Source organism: Microcebus murinus, chromosome 10 (assembly GCF_040939455.1).
Source record: "Microcebus murinus isolate Inina chromosome 10, M.murinus_Inina_mat1.0, whole genome shotgun sequence".
In the NCBI taxonomy this organism is placed as follows: Eukaryota; Metazoa; Chordata; class Mammalia; order Primates; family Cheirogaleidae; genus Microcebus; species Microcebus murinus.
This window is the reverse complement of record NC_134113.1, coordinates 101,226,568-101,238,800: the sequence shown is the minus strand read 5'-3', so window position 1 is coordinate 101,238,800 and position 12,233 is coordinate 101,226,568. Positions and strand designations below refer to the sequence as shown.

Here is a 12,233-nt window from a genome sequence, read left to right as displayed (position 1 = left end):
CTCCTCCTGGTGAAGATGCTGTGAACATTGTTGAAATGACAACCATGAGTTTAGAATATTACATAAACTTAACTGATAAAGCAGTAGCAGGTTTAAGAGGATTGGTCCATTTTTTTTTTTTTAATTGAGACATGGGGGTGGGGGTCTCACCATGTTGCCCATGCTGGAATACAGTGGTTTTCAGGTGTATTATATTGCACTGCACCTTGAACTCCTGTCCTCAGGTGATCCTACCAGTACTGCAGCCTCCCAAGTATTTGGGACTACAGGTGTGTGCCATTGTGCTTGGCTCTGATTCCAATTTTGAAAGAAGTTCTACTCTGGGTAAAATGCTGTCAAACAGCATGGCATGCTACAGAGAAATCTTTCATAAAAAGAAGAGCAGATCTATGTGGCCACCTTTATTGTTGTCTTGTTTTTAAAAAATTGTGATAGCCACCCCAGCTTTCAATAACCACTGTCCTCACAAGTGAGAAGTCATCAACATCAAGGCAAAACACTCCATCAGCAAAAAGATTAAGACTTACTGAAGGCTCAGATGATTGATAGCATTTTTTAGCAATAAGTATTTAACAATTAAGGTATGTACAATGTTTTTTAAGATATGTTGCTATTGTATACTTCATAGACCACAGTATAGTGTTAAATAACTTTTATATGCACTGGGAAACCAAAAACTCATGTGACTTGCTTTATTTCAATAATCATTTTATTGCAGTGGTCTGGAACTGATCCCACAGTATCTCTGAGGTATGCCTGTAAATAGTGTGATGAATTTTCACAAAGTTGAAGACAGTCTGGTATTTTACATCCAGATCAAAAAATATCTTACTGCCAGATCCCAAAAGCACTCCCCTGTGACATTGTGATCTCTTCTAGTCACTAATTCTACCACCATCTGATATTTAACACCATAAAATTTGCATTATTTTGAACTTTATATAATAAATGGAATCCTATGGTTTGTCCTCTTTTATATGTTGCAATGATATATATAAATATTCTCACTAGGATAGATAAAAACTAAAAATAGCCTCTTGCTTTTCTAGTGAGTTTAGGTTTTCTGATGAGTTTTCTAATGTTTGCAAAAAACTTGAAGCTTTTAGACCTTTTTGCATTTGAGAATTTGGACCTGTCTTAGAATCTAGGCTAAGGTGGCTACAGATTCATAGAACATTAGAGCAGCATATAGTCTAGTGTTTTTCTCAGTTTTAAACTATGAACTCTTTCTTTTAAATAAAAAACAAATCCTTTACTAAGTCAACCCAAGACCAACAAATTAGAATCTCTGGTGAATGGTGTCTGGGTTTTGGACTATCTCACATTTCCAGATTATTCTAATAATGTAACCAGGGTTGAGAATCACTAGTTTGAGTGAAATATATAAAACCAATAAAAGGGGCTCTGCTCTGCTTGGAGGAAAGGGTGGAGGTTGGTGGATATCTACTAAGTTCTGAGAATAGTTTGACGAACATTGAATCTAGCTGCTGCTTTTTACAGATAAACAGCCAGTCCTGGGAGGCCAAGTGATTTGCTTAAGGTAGCTCATCATTAGTCATCTATACCAGGAGACATGATTTGATTACAGTTGAGTAGACCTTGGTTTAAATGAGGGTAGAGTCTTGGGTTTGATCATCACATGTATCTACTGGTTTTATACAGAAGTTGTACTTTTAGCTTTTTGTCCAGACATGCAAATGCACGTAGTTTCTTGTGAAGTAAGAGAACTATGGATGAATGAGCTCAGTGTAATAAAATTCCTGGAAACCAATTCAGTGGGGGAAATGTAACCAACCTAAAGCCTTGTTGATGCAGGGTGAAGGACAGGCAACATATTAAAGGATGTAGGTAGATGCTGTGGAGTTGTGAAGAGAATGTTACTCCTATAACATCCTACATCTGAAAATATCTTTATTACTAACAGGGAGGTAACAAGATAAAATAGGATAAGAAAGCACTTAAAGATGGGTGGAACAGTAGAAGGTGAATGCTGTGAGTTCAGTAGTGTTATCAGCTGGATCTGCTGTGTTAAGCATGGTTTTTCACAGTGAGAAATTCAAAGTTTAAAAGTAGAGAACTTTGGTTGGAGTAGGATAATTTCCTGAGGAGTGGGGCACATGGATGCCATCTCTGTGGTTGTTGAATGAGGTTGTTTTATTGATTTATAATTATAAAGAATACTATTTTTTTTTTTTAAGAGATAGGGTCTTGCTCTGTTGCCCAGGCTGGAGTGCAGTGCCATGATCATAGCTTAACTGCAACCTCAAACTGCTTGGTTCAGCTCATCCTCCAGCCTCAGCCTCCTGTGTGGCTGGGATTACAGGTGTGAGCCACTGTGCCTGGCTGTATATAGTACTTTTTTTTTTTTTTTGAGACAGAGTCTCACTTTGTTGCCCAGGCTAGAATGAGTGCCATGGCGTCAGCCTAGCTCACAGTAACCTCAAACTCCTAGGCTTAAGCGATCCTGCTGTCTCACCCTCCTGAGTAGCTGGGACTACAGGTATGTGCCACTGTGCCCGGCTAATTTTTTCTATATATATTAGTTGGCCAATTATTCTTTTCTATTTATAGTAGAGATGGGGTCTCACTCTTGCTCAGGCTAGTTTTGAACTCCTGACCTCGAGCAATCCGCCCGCCTTGGCCTCCCAGAGTGCCAGGATTACAGGCGTGAGCTACCACGCCCAGCCGTGTATACAGTACTTTTAATGAAAGTGCACTTTGGAAAAATTTTGTAAAACTTTTCATGCGTACTGATAAACCTCCTATTATTCACACTAGACTTACATTAGAAGAGCTAGCTGGTATTTTATTTTGTGTGCTTATTAGACTGCCTATATTTTACTAATGTCATAGAGATTCATGCAGTGCAATATATTGAAATACACTTGTGGAATACATTGTGCTGATCTGGAACCAGTTAATCTTTTGTAATGGATTACCTTTTGCACTTTGTCAGTTACCTAGTGTAGTGACATTCATTCTGATTTGCTTACTAGCTACACTTGATTTTTATAGGAAAACACATTGCTAAAAATGTTAAGTCTTGAAAAAAGGTGTAAATAATTTTGGTCAGCTTATTTTGCTTTACTGGTATTCTCTGTGTATCCTTTGTGCTCTAAGAGATTCTTTCCCAGAGAAAATTATTTATAGAAATAATTTTGTTTGGTTTCATCTTACTTAAAATTTTTTTTTGTTGTGATAGTTTATGTGAAAGCACCTTAAATAACAGCATGTGCATAAGTTCTTTTCTATAAGACTGTATGGTCCATGGTCTCTTTGTACCTTTCCTCAGTATCACTCTTTCTTACCTCTTCTTTTTCTCGGGAGGGAAAAAAGAAGAAAAATTCCATGGCTTCTGATAAGCTTTGAGAACATGTGACTTCAGTGTTGATACAGCCCTACCGGACACAGACATTGGCCCCTGTTGGCTTTACAGTGTGTGCTGCAGCTGAATGTCAGCAGGGTCTCCTCTCAGAGAGTCAAGCTTCCCCCTTCACTGTGTGTTCATTCAGCAGAATCCATTCCCAGTAACAGCACTGCCAAGATGAGCTGTTAACACTTTCATAGCTGATTCTTACACCTAACTCTTCCTTCTTTATCCTTTCTTGTTGATTCATATACTATTATTTTTCAGTGACCACATTTGGAAATCTTGTGCATCTCATCTACCTCTGTTGCAGCTGGTTGAAACTTTTCGGTTGTAGAGAGTGAAGCAATAAAATGTTGCTGGAATGAATGGCATCTTTGGAGTCTCTTGTAGGTTCTGCCATTGCTTGTTACTGCGGAGCATTCTCAAGCTAATTACTAAAGAACTGGTTGTTACAGGGTCCATCTGCTTATCAAGTTCACTTTTAGATTTTTTAAAAAATAATTTTGATGTTATTTTATTTTTTTTTGACACAGAGTCTCGCTTTGTTGCCCTGGCTAGAGTGAGTGCTGTGGTGTCAGCTAGCTCACAGCAACCTCAAACTCCTGGGCTCAAGTGATCCTCCTGCCTCAGTCTCCCAAGTAGCTGGGACTACAGGGATGCGCCACCATGCCCAGCTAATTTTTTCTATATATATTAGTTGGCCAATTAATTTCTTTCTATTTATAGTAGAGACAGGGTCTCGCTCTTGCTCAGGCTGGTTTCAAACTCCTGACCTCGAGCAGTCCGCCACCTCGAGTGCTAGGATTACAGGCGTGAGCCACCGTGCCTGGCCCTTGATGTTATTTTTAATGGAATGAATCTCTTTAATCCTGACATTGCTTAGTATGATATATTTACTATTGTGATTTATGTTTGGTGATACTATCTTTTCTTGTTTCTATACTTTTCTTCCTCCATCAGTTTCTTCCTATTTCTGCCTTTCTCATTTATCCCTATACTAACAGGACTATATGATGGTTAAATGAAACCAACTTCTTTGAAAGATACCCTAGAGAATTCAGTCTTATCCCTTGTGTTTGGAAGACAGCGTCTATGTAGTCGCTACAGCTGTGTGATGCTTCCTGTGGTTTGTTGCAGCTCCATTCTCTTCCTTTTGTCTTAGTCATGAATAGGCAAAGAGATACTCTCAAGATAGTGAACTATGAATGAATGAGCTCAATGTAATAAAATTCCTGGAAACCAACACAAACCAACTTAAAGCCTTGTTGACGGAGAGTAAAGGACACACAGCATAATAAAGCATGTAGGTAGACGCAGTGGAGTTAAGAGAATTTTAGTCCTTACAATATTGTACATCTGCAAATACTTACCAGTATAGTTAGGGAGTCATAGGAAGGTAGCAAGGTAAAATATTTTAAAATTGATTTAGCATACTTTTTTTGTTTCTTTTTGAGGGCCATCTGTGTGCCAGGTATGGTGCTACTTAGTGGGAATACAAAGATGAGTAGGAATTAAGGCTCATAGTTTGGGAAAGCTAAACAGGTGAAAATAAGTGATACAAGTGCAACAGTGGAGTTATGTTGAGAACATTTATGGGAAATAGAGGAGACTGACCTCAGTCAGCTTGGGAAGTCAGAACAGGCTTTTAAAGGAGATGATGCCTGAACTAGAATGAAGGGAGAAGTGTAGGAGTAAAGAGGGGAAAGGGCAAGACCAACTGTATAAATAAAGTTTAGGGGTGTATAGTAAATATTAATAGCATTGGGCTTTGGGTAACTGAAAGCTTTGGGGTTTCTAGAACTTATACTACAAGCAGTTTATTGTTATTTGAGTTGTTGATTATCTGGAGGAGCCCATAGTACAATCATGCCTCACTTAACAATGCGGATGTGTTCTGAGAAATGTGTCATTGGGTGATTCTGTCGTCGTGTGAACATCATAGAGTATATTTACACAAACCTAGATGGTATAACTTGCTACATACCCAGGCTATATGGTAGAGCCTGTTGCTTCTAGGCTACATACCTGTACAGTATATTACTGCATTGGACATTGTAGGCAGTTGTAACACAGTGGTAAGTATTTGTGTGTCAGAACATATCCAGACATAGAAAAGTACAGTAAAAACACAAAAGATGTAAAGATAAAAAATGGTACACTTGTATAGGGAGCTTGCAGAACTGGAAGTTGTTCTGGGGGAGTCAGTGAGTGATTGTGAAGGCCTAGGATGTTATTATACACTACTGTAGACTTTATAAACACCATATGCTTAGGCTACACTAAACTTACAAAAATTTTTCTTTATTCAATAATAAATTGACCTTAACTTACTGTAACTTTTTTGTTTTATAAACCTTTTTTTTAAAACTTTTTGACTCTTGAGTAATAATATTTAGCTAGAACACAAACACATTGTATAGCTGTACAAAAATATTTTCTATATAGCATTCTATAGTGGAGGTATGAAGAGAATGATATAACATCCTACATCTGAAAATACTTACCAGTAAAGTTATACATTTTTTTCTAATTTATATTTTTACTTTATTTTTTACTTTTTAAGCTTTTTTTTTTTTGTTAAAAAATTAAGACACAAACACACATCAGCCTAGACTTATGCAGGGTCAGAATCATCAATATTAGTCTGCGGTCTCATCTTGTCCCCCTGGAAACTCTTCAGGGGCAATAACACATGGAGCTGTTGTCCCCTATAATAATAATACCTTCTTCTGGAATACCTCCTGAAGGACCTGCCTGAAGGAGGTTTATAGTTTAACTTTTTTTTTTTTTTTTAAATAAGCAGAAGTCATACACTATAAAATAACAATAGGCTGGGCGAAGTGGCTCATGCCTGTAATCCTGGCATTTTGGGAGGCCAAGGTGAGAGGATTGCTTAAGGCCAAGAGTTTGAGAACAGCCTAGGCAACATAGTGAGACCCCATCTGTACTAAAAAATAAAAAATTAGTTAGGTGTGGTGGTGCATGCTTGTAGTCCTCACTACTTGAGAGACTGAGGCAGGACAATCACTTGAGCCCAGGAGTTCAAGGCTTCCGTGACCTATTATCACACCACTGATCATAGATCAATGTCTAGCTTGGGTGACAGAGTGAGGCCCTGTCTCAAAAAAATAAATTAAAAAACAGTAAAAAGTATGATAAATACATAAGCCAAAAACATGGCCATTTATCATTATTAACTGTTATGTACTGTACATATTGTATATGCTATATTTTTATATGACTGGCAGCCTAGTAGGTTTGTTTACACGAGCATCACCACAAATATGTGAATAATGTGCTCTGATGTTACCATAGCTATGATGTCACTAGGTGATAGGAATTTTTTAGGTTCATTGTAATCTTTTGGGACCTCCGTTGTATATATAGTCTATTGTTTGAAACATTGTTACATGGTGCATAACAGTATATAAAATGTATTTGTGACATTAGGACTTCCCCATTTCAATACCATTTTCATTTATTTTTTAGCTTTCTGGGATGTACTAACATAGGGAAGCATTATGTCTATTGCTGATATAAACCTGGTGTCCAAATTTGGATGTTTCCCCAGGGTTATCTTGCCACTTACAATACATTTATGTGCAGGGTTCTCAGAGCATAAACATAGATGCTCTTATTTTTCCTGACTCAGTTGTGGAGAGTAGTTGTTAGAATACTAGTATGATTGCTTGTTCATTTTCTTGTCTCTGACATCTTTTCTAAAGAATAACTTTCCTCGGTAAGCTCAAAGCAAAGGGTAAGAATGCTAAACAGTTTAATCCAGTCATTTGAGTTCTGGTATGGCTTTTTCTTCATTTTAGTGTGTCTCTTGCTGGCATTTAGATCAGTCTGAGAACTTTGTTTTGGTTAATATTTGAGAGCTTGCAGTGTGCTCTGCTGTACAGAAAATAAATGCCTGTCATCAACTGAAAGAACATTGGGCTAACGACCAGGAGAAATGAATTGCCTTAGAAGCTCTGTCTCACTTTCTGAGGTTCAGACTCATTAAAGTAGTTACTTAGTTTCCTCTTCTAAAATGAAAGAAATTAGAATACTTTCTTTTCATAGAGATATCGTAAAGACTTATGAGTCCAATCAGTGGTCTTATAGGTTCTAAATTCATTTGAATATATTGCATGTAAAATAAATGCTTCATATGTGTCCCTTTCTCTTTCTTGAATATTGTTAATTGAAAATTTGCAATAGGGTATAGTGCTGGTGAGTGTGTGTGTATAACTATTGTGTTTTACCAACCTGTGACCTTTATTTTTGTATAAGAACTCTGTCATGTACTCATTGTGTACTTTGTGTAGTACTAAAATGATGAAAGATTCATTTTGACTGTTATTTATCTGAAAATGCTTCTTTTTCTTTCAGGTCAAACACTGAATAAGCCTAGAGTATATAATTAGCATTTTTATTAGGATTGTGTTTTGTATTTTGGCCTGTTTGGATTTAAGATAGAATTATTTGTATTGGTTGGTATAAAACTAATTTTTACAGAATAAGAGTAATTCACTGTATTATTAAGAAAGATATAACTTTCTAGATATTTGAATTGCATCTGCTATACAGTAGCCACTTACTTTGAAATTAATTTCTCAAATTTGTTTTTGTCAGTTATCAGAAATTTATTGAGCACTTATGTCAAGCCAAGTACTGTGCTGTGTCTAGGATAAAAAGATGACATTCGTAAGGCTTAGGAAGTTTATTGAAGACAAATACAAAGAAATAAATTGCAGATCAGTCTGGTAATTGCTATTCTAGGGGTATGCATACAGTGCTGAGCAGCACAGATGAGGAGATCAAATAGCCAAAGGAAGATGAAAGCTTGGCTTGGTGACTTAAGTAAGAATTTATTTTAAATTCTTTTGCATCTTGCATTAATAAAGTTTAATTTATATATTTACATATTTCAGAAAACAATTGTTCTTAATTTAACATTTATAATAGGGTACCAACTGGTATTTTCTCTGGCTTTGATCATCTTGATAAATGGTGCCTTAATTTCTCTGTGATACATTGTAACGGTGACCATTTGCATGTATCTGTAATACTCTTTTTCTCTCACTAAAAATATCTCTAGGTTACATATTTCTGTTATTTTAGGAATCAGGATAAACTGGATCAAAGTGTTCTCTTGTTCTAAGAAACTAATTATAGTTTGTTTTTTGGAAGTTCTGCCTCAGAAGAGTTACTGGTATTTATCTAAAATGTATGAATTTTTGTTGTGGTCTTTTGTTGTTTTTTTCAGATGTATTATTTTTCTAGTAAAAGTCATAGTCCCTGTCAGATATTTATAAATTTTTATTACTATTGTTCACAGTCTCCTCCCATTTCATTGGGATATAGTTTGGTGTAATAGTAGTACAATCCTTAGAGTAAATTTTAGGCAACTACTTTTTTAGCCTTTCCTGATCAAGCTGAGTGTTTGAGTGAAAAGTGGAGTAGTGTGTGTTGCTATAAAATTTGGAGTGTGAGGTCATTTTGCAGTGTCAACAGCAGAATTCCCAATTAGATATTCTGGTAATATCTTACAACTGAGATCCTTCTGTTAAACCCAATGTGTCTGTTTCTGGTTGATCATTATAAATGTCTGTGAGATGTGTATATGTGCACATTTTATCTTCTGTGTGAATATGCTAGAGAAAGAGTAGCCTGGCTTGTGGCCTGCTTTCTTTTCTTCTTTTTCGGGAGTTGGCAGGAATTTTTATAAAGTAAAGCTAACCTGGTTGTTGTTTAAAGAGGGAATATTGATTTATATTTCAATGGAGAAAATTGCTGTGTAGATTTCTAGGCTTCCAATCAGAAGATTGCTTTAGTTTTATACCATAGTAAAGTTGGTGTGAGCTGTGCTGAAGATATAAACACATTGGTAGTTGCATTTTATTTCTTCACTGAATAGTAATTGCCATGCTAGATTTAGTCATGTATGCTGTAGTGTATGTGAGACTATACGTATATAATATGTATCAAAATTATAATTGTGTATACTTTATGGTTCATCAATTCCATCTTTAAGCATTTATTCCCAAGAAGAATTTGGATTCATGTTTATAGATGTATGTATGAAAGTGCCTGTCATACTAATGGAAAATAAGAACCGATCTAATATTTACAGTAGTTACAAATAAATTATTTAATACCCATAAGTCGAATTCTATGGCAGATAACTTCCCTCCACCCAATTTATTTATTTTTTATTTTATTTATTTTATTTTTTTTATTATTATTTTTCTTTTTTATAAAGTGTTATTTATCTATTTATTTTTGACACAGGGTCTCACTCTGTTGCCCAGACTGGAGTGCAGTGGCACGATCACTGCAGTCTGAAATTCCTGGGCTCAAGCGATCCTCCTGCCTCAGCCTCCCAAGTAGCTGGGACTACAGGCATGCACCACCATGCCTGGCTAATTTTTAAATTTTTTGTAGAGCTGGAGTCTCACTGTGTTGTCCAGGCTGATCTTGAACTGGGCTTAAGCGATCCTTCCACCTTGGCCTCCCAAAGTGTTAGGATTACAGGCATGAGTCACTTATGTCAGGCCTCGACCCATTTTTTTTATTGTGTTAAAATACATATACTGTAAAATTTATAATCATTTTCGAGTATACAGTTTAGTGGCATTAAGTACATTTTGTGAAATCATCATTACCATCTATCTCTAGAACCCTTCATCTCACAAAATTGAAACTCTATACCCATTAGACAGTAACTCCTCATTCTCTCCCCCTCCTAATCCTGGGCAACCACTGTTCTACTTTCTGTCTTTATAAATTTGATTACTCTAGATACCTTCATATAAGTAGAATCATATAGTATTTATCTTTTTGTGATTGGCTTATTTCCCTTAGTACTGTATCCTTAAGGTTCATCCTGTTGTAGCATGTGTCAGAATTTCTTTCCTTTTTAAGGCCCAAAATCATTGGTAGTCATCTTTTTAAAAAATTATTTTCTGAATGGATAATACAGGTATTTATGCCCTCATTTAAAATGTGAGGACTCTGAAACCCAGAAAGATGGTGATGTGTCCAAATTTCATAGCTAGTCAGTGTAAGAGCCAGAACTAAAACTCATGTCTTCTGATAGTGGTTTAGTGTTCTACCCATTATGGCACACTGCCAAGCCTTGAATACAAGGAATGATCTTTTCTTGTTGCTTCTTCATTCCTAAAAATAAGATTCTTAATGTAACAGCCTGTTGGAATTCATTGTATAATTTACCAGAATTTACTTATCCATTCAGATTAAAGGTTCATATACCTTCATTAGGGATATAAGCTAAAGATATGCCCTCTCAAACCATTTAGTTGTTTATCTACATTAGCATCTTCATTTAATTATTTACCCATATAGTTATCTTCCTCTGTGAAAAACTCACATATTCTCAGTTTTTAGAAAACTTTGTTATATTATTATCTTTGGGTAGTACTGACTTTAGTGGGATGTGAGGATTGCTTTGGTTTGAGTGCCAGCTCTGTCAATTTCTGTGTAATGTTGGACAAGTTACTTAAACCTCTCTAAGCCTGGTGCCCTCATGGATACAATTGAAATAATAGTCCATGTGCCTGGGTATCTAAAGTAGTCAAATTCACAGAATCACAGAGTGTAATGGTGGTTGCCATGGGCTGGGGAGAGGGGCAGGAATGGAGAGTTACTAATCTATGGGCATAAATTTTCAGTTAAGCAAGATGAATAAGGTCTAAAGATCTGCTGTACAACATTGTGCCTATAGTCAACAATGATGTATACTTATAATTTGTTAAAACACTTAAAAACACTTAACCTCATGTTAAGTGAGGTTAACACTTAACCTCATATTAAGTGTTTTTATCACAAAATAAAAAATAGTACACGTGCCATAATGAAGATGAACTGAATTCACATATAAGAAGTGCAGGGCACAATCTGGTATATATAAACCACTCATTAAATGTTAGTATTTATTATTTAATGTTTATAATATTTAAAAGTCATTTTGTGTTTTTATATCCTTTGTATTTTTTGGTGAGATTTTTTGAATGACTGTGTTCATATTTATTTCCCCTGTAGATTTCTTGTTTCCCCCCTCCTTCACCTTTAGTTCTTATGTAATGGCTTCTATTAATTTTGACCAGTGTCTTTATTTTATCATGTCTTATACAAAGTGAGGAGCTGCCATACTTTTCTTGTTAAATTACTGACATCTTGCAGGTTATCTAAATCATTTTTTAGGAAACTGTGAAATAGAATAAGGTGAATCCTAATTTGCTGGTTGCAGATTTCTGAGCGCCCCTGTAGCTATTTTCAACTCACCGCAATCTGCTCTGTTTTTGCTACTTGAAGAGGAAAGTTGATTTGGGGTTTTCTTTTTTGTCTTGGCTCTAGCACATGCAGATGACGATCCAGGCTCTTCAGGATGAATTGCGGATCCAGAGGGACCTGAATCAGCTGTTTCAGCAAGACAGTAGCAGTAGGCCTGGCGAACCTTGTGTGGCAGAGCTGACAGAGGAGAACTTTCAGAGGCTACATGCCGAGCATGAGCGGCAGGCCAAAGAGCTGTTCCTTCTTCGAAAGACCCTGGAGGAAATGGAGCTGCGTATTGAGACTCAGAAGCAGACCTTAAATGCTCGGGATGAATCCATCAAGAAGCTTCTGGAGATGTTGCAGAGCAAAGGACTTTCTGCTAAGGCTACTGAGGAAGACCATGAGAGAACAAGACGGCTGGCAGAGGCAGAGATGCATGTCCACCACCTAGAAAGCCTTTTGGAGCAGAAGGAAAAAGAGAACAACATGTTGAGAGAGGTGAGTGACCACTTTATTAGTTGTTACCATTTATTGTCTTCCTTATTAATCAGCGTGGTGGCCTAGATAAATTTATGTGCTC

At 36.4% G+C, this 12,233-nt stretch overlaps 1 protein-coding gene across 21 annotated transcripts in view; it reads left to right on the top strand.

The window, feature by feature from the left end:
• ERC1 (ELKS/RAB6-interacting/CAST family member 1) overlaps positions 1 to 12,233 on the top strand; it is a 560,419-nt gene that overhangs the window by 109,702 nt on the left and 438,484 nt on the right. For all 21 annotated transcript variants that reach the window (XM_012747177.3, XM_012747178.3, XM_076007810.1 and 18 more), the window contains exon 3: positions 11,735 to 12,151. In XM_012747177.3, the coding sequence (XP_012602631.1) occupies positions 11,735 to 12,151 (417 nt within the window). The remainder of the gene's footprint in view (positions 1 to 11,734; positions 12,152 to 12,233) is intronic.